Source organism: Emydura macquarii, unplaced genomic scaffold, assembly GCF_026122565.2.
Source record: "Emydura macquarii macquarii isolate MOO-44397 ecotype Brisbane River unplaced genomic scaffold, CSIRO-AGI_Emac_v2 contig_383, whole genome shotgun sequence".
NCBI classification, from domain to species: Eukaryota; Metazoa; Chordata; order Testudines; family Chelidae; genus Emydura; species Emydura macquarii.
This window is the reverse complement of record NW_027130520.1, coordinates 2,890,957-2,907,113: the sequence shown is the minus strand read 5'-3', so window position 1 is coordinate 2,907,113 and position 16,157 is coordinate 2,890,957. Positions and strand designations below refer to the sequence as shown.

Sequence of the window (16,157 nt, the reverse complement as noted above, 5' to 3'; positions counted from 1 at the left end):
CCTTGCTCCCTTTTGATTCAGAAAATGTATAACCACAAGAACATAAAAAAACAAGTCTGTATATCCCCTCCTCCAGCCACCCACATAGTACTGAAAGACAAAGCAGCCTGGTTTTAGATACATATTAACCAGATCAGCACAAGAATGGCTAAAGTGTGGCCCATAGAGTTTTACTCTCAAATAGAGTGTGCCGAAAGATTCGGTATAGAGCGCCAACCTGTGAAGACCACAGGCCCAGCATGCAACACATCACTGTAATCTGGGCACAGGGCTGAGGCCATCAATCTACAAATGGCTCTCAGTTGGACACAGTGTGGGTGCCTCTGGGTTAATCAAATAAAATTAGCAGAGGCTTAGATACTAAAGGTGAAATCCTGGACTCACTGAAGTTAATAGGAATTTTTTTCATTGACTTGTGAAGTCAGGATTTCACTGTATGTACTCAAAGGCCTTGTCCACTTTTGGGAATAGCCTTGATTCAACAATCAGTGTCACTATCTATATCAGTGCCAACCCCTAAGGATAGGCAAGGGGCAGGTGGAATTTGCACCAAATGCTCATTTGGTACAAATGCCCCGCCTCTTGTAGCTATGCCAGTTGCTGGCCACTGACTACTGAATCATGGCAATTCCTTAATGAAGGCAAAACCAAATTTAAAATTCAAAGACTGGTTTTATTAAAAATAATTAATGCAAACATACCTGTACATAATGCCTAATGTAGACTCTCTATGTTTTATTAAACTCAATCTGCCATCATTCCCCCGCTTGTGCTGGCTGGATACACTGCAGATCTGCACAACAACTTCCCAAAGGTCTTTAGCTGTCCGTCTACTTTCTTTGGGGCCTGGAAGTTCTTTGCATGTAGCAGCCAAAAGCTGCCCCAACTAAGCAAAAACAAAATAGGAAAAGTATAGTGGCTAGAGCTTCTTTGCATATTTATAAGGGATAAAAGGGATTATCGGTCTAAACATATTATTTCATACTACAGTAGCAGGGATGACTAAACTTTCTGACACAGGCCATCTAATCAGGAGATTGAGGCCTGCAACTCATTTTTTATAAAAAGGAGCAAACTGCAGACATCTTTACTTTTAATATAAAGGCGTAGTTTAGGGAAAACAAAACAGGTTCCAGAAAACAATGCTTCATTCTTGATCCAATCAGAATTCAGGTCACACTACAAAATTAAGGGCTACATTTGTCTATCCAACCTATCTAGTAACATATGAATATTACAAAGGTTAAAAATATCAACAGTAATGGCAAAACAGGCTGAGTAAGATCAGAAGAATTTTCACCACTAAAAATGTTTGCGTGTATTTTGCTTTAATATGATATTGTGACTATAAATAATCATAATATTGCTACAAAATCCAGACATTTTCAAAAAGTAAAACTTCAAAATGACAGGTGTTTGAATGTTTAACATACAGTTAAACTGTTTAACATACAGTCACCAATGAGTTGAAAACTGCAAACAACTGAAGTGTATTAGGAAAATGAAGAGCTCTGTAAATACCACACACATAAAAGGCCCAATCTTTAATTCTTTGCACACCTAGATCTCCTACTGAAATAATTTATGTCCGAAATATAACAGAGGTAGGAGACTCATTCACAGCACTGTTTCAATATTCAGTATAAACAAGTTACTCATTATTGTTTATGTCTGACCTATGATAGATACTGACGAAACCACATTGCTGCCAGTTCAGTGGACATAGGTGGCATTAGCCATGCCTCCTGTCTCAGTTACTCTTGTAGCACAAATGGGATTCAGAGACAATCAACCTTATTGCTAGATCTTACTGAATTTCAGCCAACAGCATTGTGCTTAGTTTTGGTATACAGTATTTGGTTCTTTGGAAGACCTCCTCCCACTTATTACTGCAGTTAGAACTAAACCTGACAAACAATGAAGAATGACACATGCCTTCAGAAGTACTGGAGCCTCGAAAACAAAAAGAAAGAAAAAAGTAGAGGCATAGTATGATACCTTGCCCCTTTTAGTCTGAACATCCATTACCTTCACATAAGGATTAGTCTGAACCAGAAGTAAAGGAACTTGCATAGTTAAGTATTCATTCTCCCGCCAGTTTAACATGAAAGCAACACATTCCTCTGCTATAACTTGTCGAAGAGGAATATCTAGAAGAGATTTTAAAAAATGTTTAGTTCATCAGCTAACATTGATGACCTAATGCTTTTCCCCCATGAAACACTAGCATTTATAACATGACAAACAGCTGGGAAGATCTAGAAATAATTTCAATTAAGACCAGGAGTTATGTGGCTAGGCCTACACTGTAACAAACATATATCCCCACAACGAAAATATTTCAGCTGCTTATCTTTTATAGTAGCAAACATGATGGATGGATACATATGGGGCCTAATTTTCAGAGATGAACACAAGCAGTTTGCATTAACTGATCTCATAGTTTTGGGTGTTCCAGGCTTATGAAAAGCAGGCCATACCATTAAAAAAATTGTAAACAGAAGCAGTATTCAGCTTGCAAAATGATATTTGTCAAAATATCAATGAATATCAGAGAATGAGAATGACTCTCCAGCCTGGTGGTTAGAGTTCTCTCTTGGAACTTGGTTCTCCCTCATCCAAATTCCTGATCCAGTGTTTATTTACATGAAGTGGAACAGCTTCAACAGGAGAGACTGAGACCCCCAGCTCAGAATATCCCCAATGTCCAGTGGTTATAGCACTCAGTTGGAAGGGAAGAAACCTGGATTCAAGCTCCTGCTCCACAGTGGATATTCAAATGTGGGTTCTCCCACAGTCCAGAGGAGCGTCTAACCACTGGGTTACTGGGTATAAGGGAACCACCATCTCTGCCATCCAATCAAGCTTCTCATTTCCTTTGCTTTTATTTTAAAAAGGTTAAAATGTCTGGAAACAAAAATATTTTATTCAATCCAAAACAAAATATTTTTTTTTGAATTGCCAAAAATTCCAAAAGATTTCTGGTGAGACAAACCCTTTATCAGGTGACCTGTGTAAACTCAAAAGCTCATCTCTCTCACCAACAGAAGTTGGTCCAATAAAAGATACTCCCTCACCCACCTTGTCTCGCTAATATTCTCAGACCAAAACGGGTACAACAAACACTGCATACAAAAAAATGTCAGTTTCAGTTTGGGTCAAACCAATTTTTTTCCCTTCAGAACTGCCACAGAACAAAAACCAGTTATTCACCAGGCTCTATTTAAAAGAAATTGGCAAAGTGAAGTCCATGGACAGCTATCCGGTCTCATGACACAACTCTTCTCACTTCAAGATGCTAAAACTCACTATGGCGTGGTCTATACTGTTGGCAGACTTCTTAACTTCTATTTACCACAGCGTCCCCACTATGCCGTGCCAAAGGGAAATGCCCCCCCCCCCGGTTGACGCAGTGTTACTCTTCTTGCGGGGGTGGATTAACGGCATTGACTTCTGGGTTTGATTGAGTGGGTCTCCACTGCCGTTCAATCAATCCTGCAGAATCAATCCTGCACTGCTGACAATGCCACTGGCAGTGTAGACATACCCTAAGACAACTAAAAATGTGTTTAATACTTCCTTACTACTTTTCATTATTGTTCTTGGTTATAACCCAAGTACTGAAGGTCATAGAAGCCTGATTTTTCTTGATTTTGCAAATCTGTTACCACCTTTATATTTTACTGTATCTTTCTTAAGAGATCGGTCAGCTACATTCTTACCAGGTACCCTCATTTCCAAATATCCTCGGACTCTGCTGATCAAGTCAGAAGGAGGACGTTCTCCAGAAACCCCTGCTCCTGCTTCATGAGTGTAAATGTCCAAGAGCAACATCTCATTCAGCATGACCTGGCGCAGCTTTGGAGAAAACTCTGTCACAAGCTCCAGACAAGCAACAAAAAGCTGCTTTGCATGGACAAAATCCTGTAAATAAAGCACAGCATGTGTGAAAGTGATGCCACTACTTTGATTGAATTACAATCATAAGAAAAGTGTTGGAATAAAATTTTAATCCATTCTGGATTACTTTAAGCCTTGGCACCTATGTAATGGGAGTTGTAAATTCTTGCTATCTTTCAGGATCAAGCCCTAATCTTTGAATACAGTACGTAAGCTTCAGATTGAGCCAATACACCATTGTAAATGTTATAAAATCCTGAAAGACTCCTGAGTTCTATAATCCCAAATTCTTCAAGCAAAATAAAAAGGTTCAGAAGAAAAATATACTATAAAAGGAAAAGGAACTCAAGATACATTCTAGAGTTTTTCTAGTTATAAAATGGTTATAGTTGCATCCTATGGTTCATTAACCAGGAACTGTGAGGCAAAGAAACAGGGTTTCACATGCTGAATATTCATTTAATAAAATCAGCAAAAGTGTTAGCTGCATCAATGCAGGAAGTCTTTGTCAAATTTAGATAAATTACTGTGTCCTAAGCAAAAACTCCCCCTTAATAAATTTAGCCCCACAACACTCCAGCAAGTTGGTTATGATGCCCATTTTATTGGTGGGGAGCGAAGGTGCAGAGATATTAAGTGATTAGCCCAGGCTACAGGAATTTTGGTGCTGATTTGTAAACAGATTAAATGGCAAAAAAAATAACTTTGTTAACACAAGTCAGGGTTGCCCAGTGAAAGCTCATGTCCTTCAAGAACACTGAATTTAGCAAAACTCAAGCTTCTGAAAACCAGGAAATATCAGATCCAGGCACACATGTGGTAGGTACCCCCACATCCCACCTCACATGGGAGGTAGGGAGAGGGGTCAGACCACTGAGAAAAACAATCCTCATACCCACCTATTCTACCACTCCAACTACCCTCCCCTTCCCACTGTGTGTTTGCTTATAGTTTATTCTTTAAAAAAAAAAAAAAAAAAATCATTTCAGCACCTTCTGAATATTCTCCTGTACTCTGATTACATTTCCCCAAAATAAAAATTCCCCTTTGACTGAGGTAGTTTGGAACAATATACCTGTTTTTTTTTCCCTTCAGATTTTTGCCCTGGGTTGGATCTGAATTTAGAACGCGTCATGTGGTCCTCATACTCTATGACTGTAGCGTATTTTCAGAGCCACCCAGATACTGCCATGTATAAGTAGTTTTCCAGATAGTTAGCCTTTCTCCACACACATGCTCAGCATAATGCCTTAGGCATGTGAACTTTAACATGCATAACTGGAGAAGCAAATGCCTTTTCAAACAACATTTTAATGTGATTTCCCCCAATGAGTTAATGGGTATCATGCACTCTGTTGGGGTAACCATTGAGCATTTGATGATCTGAGTCCTGCTCTGATCTCTATCTGTGAGCAAAAACACTATCAGGATATGTCAACTTTAAGAAAAGCTGTTTTTTTCCAGGGGCTGTGTCTTGGGAATTAACTCCTTAATCAAGTGGCCCCAAATTTGGATCAGTGACAACAGCCAGCGCCCCCATGAAGCACACCAATTTTAAGGCAATCCATTTACCCATCTCGATTTTAGTACATTAGTAAATTTATATATAGTTTGCTCACCTTAATTGCACTGCAGTGTAACCCCTTTGCCATCAGGATGTAGACCAAATCTCTAGTCAAGTTGTCTTTAATTCCTAGGATAACACTGCCATAAACATTTGGTACTTCCCACTAAGAGATAAATATATAAAATATAACTTGAACAGGAACAGATATTTTGAACTGTTAAAACATTGCATAAAAAGTTAGAGACCAGCTTCTTAGTGAAAGACTCAGAGAAAAGAGCAGCTTCTCACATATATAGTTTCCAACTCTTCAACATATAAATTTAAAATTCTTATTAATTGGAATGTGAATACTATAGTTAAATTCTTCAAACATATCAGTTTACATAGGGTTCTTATATGAATAAAAACATTCTAGTTGCTACACATGACAAAGTACATAAATCCCTCAGTATCCTATTTTGTTGATGTGCTGTCTGCATATTTAATAGCCTAAAAGAAATAGAAAAGAAAAAATCTTTACTCAACTTAAAATGCAAGACAGCTTTTTTGCTAATTACTATTATTAATAAATTACAGTAATTTAAGTCAAAAGAGCAGAATGATAGAATATCTTTAGGTATGGAGTTTAAAATAAAAATAGAGACTTAAGAGAACCAGAGATAGTGTTATAGCAAGCTACATATTCAAGAAGAATGTCTAACTAACTCAATGAAGCAACGTGATATGCATACCAGAGAAAACTATGTAATAATAATTTACACTTCTATAATTTTTTACAGACAATATGAGTTCTTAGCTATATATTATCATTCCCATTATACAAACAGGGAAAGACACAGAAGTTAGAGAGTTACCTAAGGCGTCAAAAAGGTAAGAATAGAGAAAAATAAAATCAGAAACCAGAAGTCATGACAGTCAATCCCTTCTCCAATTACATGACATTCCCACAATACAAGGAGTTTACTGTATGCAACAATATACTCTTAGCTATACTATGAGAAATAAATTACCTTGCTAGAAATTGTCCAGAATTGGCGTTCTGACGTCATGCCATGCAACTCAATTAAAATTTGGCGAATCCTCCAGGGATCGACTGATAATATAAGCTGATGTTCCAGCTGGCCAATATTGACACTTGCTGATGCTAGAAGAAAGATTGCTAGGTTTGTAGCTTATTTTTTTATTTATAAAATATACCATCATATAGTACCTTGCTGAAAAAATAAGATTTAAAAACGTAATACAGTCAAGAGGGGTCACACACTTTGTTGCTTCTGTAGACCAAGTCCACTGCACACACCAGGGGCTTCTTGCATTCCTCCATTCCACACAAGCTCTCTGAGTATCAACCTCCCATCCCTCTGTATTTCAGGCACTTCCTGCAACCCTTACCCACACCAAGGACTCTGGGTCCCCCATTTCCCCTTCCCCCCATACTATGGGCTGTGCATGCCTCCGTTGCTCCCCTTCCCTGTGTACCCCCATCACATTATTTTCTCCCTACCCTTTCTACCTGAGAGAGAATTCATTAAGAATGTTAACATTTTTAAACTGTATTGGGAATATGGGCAGAGCTGAGAATGGGTACTGTCATGTTGGAAGGTGTAAATGGTTACCCTCAGCTAGTTCTTGATCAACAGACCACTACAGAGGTGGCTGAAGCTGTTGGATCTGCTAACCAGATGTCAGGGGCATGGTATGTCCTCCCTTTTCCCTTCTCTGATTTCCAATTTTCACCACTACCATCCCCCCAAAAATGAATAAATTGTTGCCAGGAATATTTCCTAAAACTTTGGAATTGATTGGATACAGCATTCAAAAGTTAGTGTAAGAACATAAGAATGGCCATACTGGGTCAGACCAATAGTCCATCTAGCCCAGTATTCTGTCTTCTGACAGTGGACAATGCCAGGTGCTTCAGAGGGAATGAACAGAACAGGTAATCATCAAATGATCCTCCCCATCGCCCATTCTCAGCTTCTGGCAAATAGCAATCCCTGCCCACGTGGCTAATAGCCATTGATGGACCTATCCTCCATGAACTTATCTAATTTCCTTCTGAACCCAGTTATAGTCTCGGGCTTCACAACATCCTCTGGCAAGGAGTTCCACAGGGTTGACTGTGGGTTGTGTGAAGAAATACTTCTTTTTGTTTGTTTTAAACCTGCTGCCTATTAATTTCATTTGGTGACCCCTTGTTCTTGTGTTATGAGAAGCAGTAAATAATACTTCCTGATTTACTTTCTGTACACCAGTCATGATTTTATAGAACTGTATCATATCCCCCCCTTAGTCATCTCTTTTTCAAGCTGAAAAGTCCCTGTTTTATTAATCTCTCCTCAAATGGAAGCTTTTTCATATCCCTAATCATTTTAGTTGCCCTTTTCTGTACCTTTTCCAATTTCAATACATCTCTTGAGATGGGGCAACCAGATCTGCGTGCAGTAATCAAGATGTGGGCGTACCATGGATTTATAAAGTGGCAATATGATATTTTCTGTCTTATTATCTATCCCTTTCCTAATGATTCCTAACATTGTTAACTTTTTTGACTGACGCTGCACATTGAGTGCATATTTTCAAAGAACTATCCACAATGACTCCAATATCTCTTTCTTGAGTGGTAACAGCTAATTTAGACCCCATCATTTTGTTTGTATAGTTGGGATTATATTTTCCGATATGCTTTAGTTTGCATTTATCAACATTGAATTTCATCTGCCATTTTGTTGCCCAGACACTCAGTTTTGTATGATACCTTTGTAACTCTATGCAGCTGCTTTGGACTTAACTATCTTGAATAGTTTTGTATCATCTACAAATTTTGCCACTTCACTTTTTACTCCCCTTTCCAGATCATTTATGAGTACGTTGAACAATACTGTTCCCAGTACAAACCCTGGGGGATACCACTATTTACATCTCTCCATTCAGAAAATGGACCATTTATTCCTATCCTTTGTTTCTAATCTTTTAACCAATTATTGATTCAGGAAAAGACCTTCCCTCTTATCCCATAACCGTTTACCTTGCTTAGGAGCCTTTGGTGAGGGACCCTGTCAAAGGCTTTATGAAAATCTTAGTACACTATATCCACTGGATCACCCTCGTCCACATTCTTATTGACCCCCTCAAAAAATTCTAGTAGATTGGTGAAGCATGAATTCCCTTTAAAAAAGCCATTTTGACTCTTCCCCAACAAATCGTATTCATCTATGGTGTCCGATAACTCTGTTTTTTACCATAGTTTCAACCAATTTGCCTGGTACTGAAGTTAGGCTTACCAGCCTGTAATTGCTGGATTTGTCTCTGGAGCCTTTTTTAAAAATTGGCGTCACATTAGCCATCCTCTAGTAATCTGGTACAGAAGCAGATTTAAATGACAGGTTACATACCACAGTTAGTAGCTCTGCAATTTCACATTTGAGTTCCTTCAGAACTCTTGGATGAATACCATCTGGTCCTGGTGACTTATTACTGTTTGATTTATCAATTTGTTCCAAAACTTCCTCTAATGCCACCTCAATCTGCGACAGTTCCTCAGATTTGTCACCAAAAAGAATGGCTTAGGCTTGGGAATCTCCTTCACATCCTCAGCCTTGAAAACTGATGCAAAGAATTCATTTAGTTTCTCTGCAATAGCCTTATCTTCCTTGAGTGCTCCTTTAGCATCTCGATCATTCAGGCTATGTCTACACTGACGGCGGCAAAGTTGCTGCCGCCGTCAGATCGACTGAGCAGTCAGTGTAGACTCACTCAATCGATCAGGAAGTTGATGTTAGTAAACCACCTCCTCAAGTGGTGTAGCGCTGCGTTAATGGGAACACAGTTCCTGTCGGCACAGTGTAGTGAAGACACCATGCAGAACAGAAGTACAGCAGTCGACGGGAGTTACGCAAGCTACTCTGCGTCGCTTGTCTAACTCCCGTCGACTGCCGCCGAATCGCCAGGTAAGTGTAGACCGGGCCTCAGTGGACCCACTAATTGTTTAGCAGGCTTTCTGATGTACTTAAAAGTTTTTTGCTGTTATTTTGAGTCTTTGGCTAGCTGTTCTTCAAATTCCTTTTTGGCCTTCCTAATTATATTTTTAATACTTCACTTGCCAGAGTTTATGCTCTTTTCTATTTTCCTCCATAGGATTTAACTTCCACTTTTTAAAGGATGCCTTTTTGCCTCTGCTTCTTTTACTTTGTTGTTTAGCCATGATGGCACTTCTTTGGTCCTCTTATTATGTTTTTTAATTTGGGGTATACATTTAAATTGAGCCTCTATTATGGTGTGTCTAAAAAAATTTCCAGGCAGCTTACAGAGATTTCACTTCTGGTACTATACCTTTTAATTTCTGTTTTACTAGCTTCTTCATTTTTGTGTAGTTTCCCTTTCTGAAATTAAATGCTACCGTGATGGGCTGCTTTGGTGTTTCCTCCCACACAGGAATGTTAAATTTTATGGTCATTATTGCCAAGTGGTTCAGCTATATTCACCTCTTGGACCAGATCCTGTGCTCCACTTAGTATCAAATCAAGAATTGCCTCTCCTCTTGTGAGTTCCAAGACTAGCTGTTCCAAGAAGCAGTCATTGAAGGTGTCTAGAAACTTTATCTCGGTATCTTGTCCTGAGGTGAAATGCACCCAGTCAATATAGGGATAGTTGAAATCCCCCATTATTATTACTAAGTTTTTATTTTTATAGCCTCTCTAAGCTCCCTGAGCATTTCACATTCACTATCACCATCCTGATCAGGTGACCGGTAGTATATCCCTACTGCTATATTCTTATTATTCAGGCATAGAATTCCTTAGAGAGTCTATGGTACAGTTTAGCTCATTTAAGATTTTTACTTCATTCAACTCTATGCTTCTTTCACATACAGTACCACTCCTCCACCAGTACGACCTAGTCTGTCCTTCCAATATATTTTGTATCTTGGTATTACTGTGTCTTATTGATTATCCTCATTCCACGAAGTTTCTCTGATGCCTATTATATCAATATCCTCATTTAATATGAGGCACTCAAGTTCACCCATCTTAGTATTGAGACTTCTAGCATTTGTATATAAGCACTCCAAAAAATTGTCACTTTTTAGCTGTCTGCCATTATGTGATACAACTGAATGGGACTCTTTCATTTGACTGTTTCTCATCACATCCTACCCATATTTTATCATCTTCCATCCTCTCCTTCTTACTAGGATATAGAGACTCCATTAATAGATCCTCCCCTAAGGGATGTCTCTGTCCTAAAATTTCTGCCCTAAAATGCAATGCCAGAACTTTCAAAAAGAGAGCACATTGGATGGTGGCAGGTTGCACATTGGGACACCGACCCATGGTGCACCACATTATGCTCTGCTGGTGAATAAGTGCAACAGTGCTTATACAAGGAAACAGGTATACTAACTATGGCAGCTTTATGTTGACATAACTTGCATTGACCAAAGTTTGTAGCGTAGTGGCTCTCAACCTTTCCAGACTACTGTACCCCTTTCAGGAGGAGTCTGATTTGTCTTGCGTACCCCCAAGTTTCACCTCATTTAAAAACTACTTGCTTACAAAATCAGATATAAAAATACAAAAAAGTGTCTGAGCTCACTATTAGTGAAAAATGGCTTACTTTCATTTTTACCATATAATTATAAAATAAATCAATTTGAATATAAATATTGTACTTACATTTCAGTGTATAGTATATAGAACAGTATAAACAAGTCATTGTCTGTATGAAATGTTAGTTTGTACTGACTTTGCTGCGCTTTTTTATGTAGCCTGTTGTAAAACCAGGCAAATATCTAGATGAGTATCCCCGGAAGACCTCTGCATACCCCTGGTTGAGAACCACTGGTATATATGTGGCCTCATACTTATCTTCCCTGGGTAGTTAAGAAAAGTCATGCCCAACAACTAAATATAGAACAGAATGCAGCAAAAGCTGAAATAATCTTGTATTTGAAAATGAAACTTAATTAGGTAAAAATGAGATTACACCAATAAATTAAAAGAAAGATCTTCAAGTATCACTCATCTTTAAAATTACTTAAATACTATGTAAAAACAAACCCTAATTTAAAAATTCACCTTAGTTTTTCACTCAGGGATGGTGAGGGAAAAAAAATAAAAAAGTTTAAATGACGTAAGCTTTGTCTGCATCAGAATGAGTTTACTGGGATAGCTACACCAATAAGCCTTCCTAGTCCAGATGCAGCTTACATTGGCAAAAGAGTTTTTTTGCAGGTACAGTTTATACCAATTCCCAAATGAAATAAGATATACCAGCAAAAGGACTTCTTTGCTGGTGCAACTGCATCTACACTAGGGCTTTTGCAGGCATAGGGTGTGATTATTATTACTATCTTTAGTCAATCTGTATGGGTCTACTCTTTTACTGGGATAGCTATGTCAGTTAAGGATGTGGAAAATAGTGTCTGATGTTGTTCATTTTCAACATACATCAGAATATTACTGTCACTTTGGCCATGAAAAGAAATACTTAAAGCATTTTAGAAAACATGCTGGGAAACAGACCTGGAATATCATAAAACGAAGTCACAGGTTTAGTGCACAGATTAATTCGAGGGGACCTTTTTCTCATTTGATCAATGAGCAGCTTCCGTTCATCGTCTTTCAGTAAGGTTATGAACAGCTCATGAGAGGAAATCATGAAGACAAGCTGAAGATCTTCCAAACTCAAACACATATTCCTGAGTAAGTTAAAAGTTATCCATTAGCAGGAAAATTACTTTAAAGCTAAAATAAAAGATTTTATTCCTTACATATGAGACAACATTTCAAACAACTTTCTGTATTTATTAATAATGGTATTATTTCCATTTGCAGATAAAGATTTCAGTCATTCACTTTTGTGGAAAGCACACTGATTTGTTTGTTTATTTAAAGGCTTTTTTTGTCACAGCAATATCCAGCCACTGCACAGATGTTAATAAATCTATCTCCACAACATCCAGTAAAGAAGGTATTTTATTTATGGGGAACTAAGACACTTATAGTAACTGACTTGTCCAAGCTCACAAAACTTGTAGCCAGGGTACATTACCAGAAAAAACTGGATTTTTTTCATTGTTATTCATATTTGTTTAAAAACAAAAACAAAAAAACATTTAAAATGAAATCTGAATTTAATACAAAATATGTTAAGGCCTAAATTCATTAATCTCTTAAAACATACAAATAAAAAATAACTATGCTCTTGGTGGAACGATGATAATCCATGGGACACGGTAATAGCAGGGTACAAAATATAATGACATAGTGGGTTCTTCTGCTGGGGGAGTGGAACTATACATGAAAAAAACAGAGTCAAATATAGTCAAAGTCCTGAATGAATAAAACAGTGTCACAGAATCGCTATGATAGAAATTCCACGCTTGAATAATAAGAATGTAGCAGTGGGAATATACTATCAACCTCCTGACCAGGATAGTGATGATGATTATGAAATTCTTAGGGAGATCAGAGAGTGTATATTAATAGAAAACAATAATAATAGTGGATTTCAACTATCCCCATACAGACTGGGTATGTCACCCAGAATGCAGAAATAATTTCTAGACACCATTAACAAATACTTGTTAGAGCAACTAGTCCTGGAACCCACAAGGAGAGAGGCAATTCTTGATTTAGTCTTAGAGTGGTGCACAGGATGTGGTCCAAGAGGTGAATACAGCTAAACCGCTCAGTAATAGCAACCATAACTTAATTAAACATGCTAGGAAGGAAGAATATCAAAGAAACCCACCACAACAGCAAAAAGGGGACCAACACAAAAATGAGGAATCTAGTTAAACAGAAGTTAAAAGGAACAGTCACAAGAGTGAAATGCCCGCAAGCTACATGGAAACTTTTTTAAAAACACCACAACAGAGGCTCAAATTAAAAGTATAATCCACTTAAAAAAAACAACCCCCACCCCCAAAAAAACCAGTAAGAGGATTAAAAAAAAGCCACTATGGCTGAACAACACAGTAAAAGAGGCAGTTAGAGGCAAAAAGGCATCTTTTTAAAATTAGAAATCAAATTGAACTGAAGAAAGTAGAAAGGTGCATAAACTCTGGCAAGTCAAGTGTAAGTGTGATTAGGCAGGCCAAAAAAAATTGAAGAGCAACTAGCAAAAGACACAAAAACTTGCATCAGAAGCAGGAAGCCTGCAAAACAGTAAGTAGGGCCCCTGGATGGTTGGAAGGAAGACAAGACCATTCCAAAGAAACTAAAATAATTCTTTGCATTGGTCTTCACTGAGGAAGATTCCCACACATCTGTACCATTCTTTTTAGTCTGAAGAACTGTCTGAGATCAAGGTGTCAATATGAGGTGGTTTTGGAACAAAATGATAAGTTTAACAGTAATAACGCACCAGGACCAGATGGTATTCACCCAAGAGTTTTATAGGAACTCAAATATGAAACTGCAGAATTACTAACTAACTGTGATATGTAACCTAATACTTAAATCAACTTCTGTGCCACATGACTGGAGGATAGCTAATATAACACTAATTTTTTAAAAAAGGCTCCAGAGGGGATCCTAACAATTACAGACAGGTAAGCCTAACTTCAGTACCAGGCAAATTGTTTGGAACTGTAGTAAAGAACAAAATTACCAGACACATAGATGAACACGATTTGCTGGGAAAGAGTCAACATGGCCTTTGTAAAGGGAAATCTCATGCCTCATCAACATACTAGAATTCTTTGAGAGGATCAAAAATCACGTTGACCAGGATGATCCTGTGGAAATAGTATACTCGCACTTTCACAAAGTCTTTGATAATGTCCCTCACCAAAGGCTCTTAAATAAAGTAAGTAGTCATGAGAAAAGAGGGAAAGTGCTATGGATCAGTAATTGGTTAAAAGACAAAAAACAAAAAGTTTTCACAGTGGAGAGAAGTAAATAATGGTGTCTCACAGGGATCTGTGCTGTTCAACATCTTCCTAAAGGATCTGGAAAAAGGACTAAACAGTGAGGTAGCAAAATTACTGAAGATAGCTAAATCCAAAGCACACTATGAAGAGTTATAAAGGGATTTCACAAAACTGGGTGACTGGACTACAAAATGCAAGTTGATAAATGTAAAGTAATGCGCATTGGAAAATGATCCCACCTATACACACAAAATGATGGGGGTCAAAATCAGCTGTTTTGAGAGACTCCAAGATCTCTTTCTTGAGTGATTAGCTCTCTGAAAACATCTACTCAGCAGTCAAAAAGCTAACAGAACATTAGGGACCATTATGAAAGGGATAAATAATAAGACCAAAAATATCATAATGCTACTATATAAAGTCCTGTTACACCCATACCTTGAATACTGTGTGCGCAGTTCTGGTCTCCTCCTCCCCCCCTCAAAAAGAGGTGGATTAGAATTGGAAAAGGTACAGAGATGGGCAACAAAAATGACTGGGGGATGGAACAGCTTCTATATGAGGAAAAATTACAAAGACTGGGACTGTTCAGTTTGGAAAAGAGACAACTAAGAGGGAGATATGATAGAGGTCTATAAAATCATGAATGGAGTGGAGGAATTGAATAAGGAATAGTTATTTTCTCCTTCAAGTAATCCAAGAACCATGGGTCACTCCATGAAATTAATATGCAGCAGGTTTAAAACAAACAAAAGGAAGTACTTCTTCATACAACGCACAATCAACCTGTAGAACTCATTGTCGGGGATGCTGTGCACGCCAAAATTATAATTGGATTAAAAAAGAATTAGGTAAATTCATGGAGAATAGGTCCATTAATGGATATTAGCCAAGATGGACAGGGATGCAACCTCATGTTCTAGGCGTACCTAAGCCTCTGACTGCCAGATGTTGGGACTGGACAATAGGGGATGGATTACTTGATAATTGCCCTCTTCTGTTCATTGCCTCTGAAGCATTTGGCATTGGCCACTGTCAGAAGATAGGATGCTGTGCTAGACAGACCATTGGTCTGACCCAATATGGTCATTCTTTTGTTCTTATCCATGAGCCTCTATCAAAAACTTTCAGCTAAAGGCTCTTTATTATAATAAGAAATAAACTGGGGAAAACACTTAACTTTTGAGGTTGAGCTTTATAAATATGACAACAGGTCATGTACTCTATTAAGGGACTGTTTTGTTTAATACAAATAAATTGTATAAGCTGTTGTGCTTAATTAAATTTTAGTTACCATGCAGTTACGAATGCATCTTGACACAAATCATGAGCAAAAAGTTAATCTAGTAAATAAGCAATGTATCATTCGCTATTTTCTAACATAGTAAAATATATAATTCATTATTAATAGTCTGAAAATATTAAGCTATACATTTATTGAAGCAATTTTATATATAGTTATGGCATATCCTCCTAGGTAGCAAACCAACTCTAGTGTAAAGGCTCTGTTTAGTTGTAAATCAACATGGTTATATCAACCAATCAGAATGTACTTCCTTAGAAAATTATTGAAGTACTAATGGAAAAGTTGATTAAAATCAATTATTTAAATTGAGGTTTTCAACTTGATGCTTCAAGTCATGATTTCAATTGCTGATTTACATTGCCTTGGTTTAAAATCAACCCTTCTTGTGGCAGAACCAGGAATGGAATCCAGTAATTCCTAATCAGGTGCATTTTTTGTAAGGCCCTGTCTGTATTATAAATGCTTTGCTGGTATCGCTATACCAGTAGAGCCTCCCAAGGCATGTC

General features: G+C 37.7%; 1 protein-coding gene across 1 annotated transcript in view; it reads right to left on the bottom strand.

The window, feature by feature from the left end:
- Positions 1-16,157, bottom strand: part of INTS8 (integrator complex subunit 8) — a 73,668-nt gene that overhangs the window by 29,219 nt on the left and 28,292 nt on the right. The window contains exons 12-17 of the mRNA XM_067536729.1: positions 11,992-12,167; positions 6,478-6,611; positions 5,520-5,630; positions 3,723-3,924; positions 2,029-2,150; positions 702-886 (exon numbers count right to left, since the gene is read on the bottom strand). Of these exons, the coding sequence (XP_067392830.1) occupies positions 702-886; positions 2,029-2,150; positions 3,723-3,924; positions 5,520-5,630; positions 6,478-6,611; positions 11,992-12,167 (930 nt within the window). The remainder of the gene's footprint in view (positions 1-701; positions 887-2,028; positions 2,151-3,722; positions 3,925-5,519; positions 5,631-6,477; positions 6,612-11,991; positions 12,168-16,157) is intronic.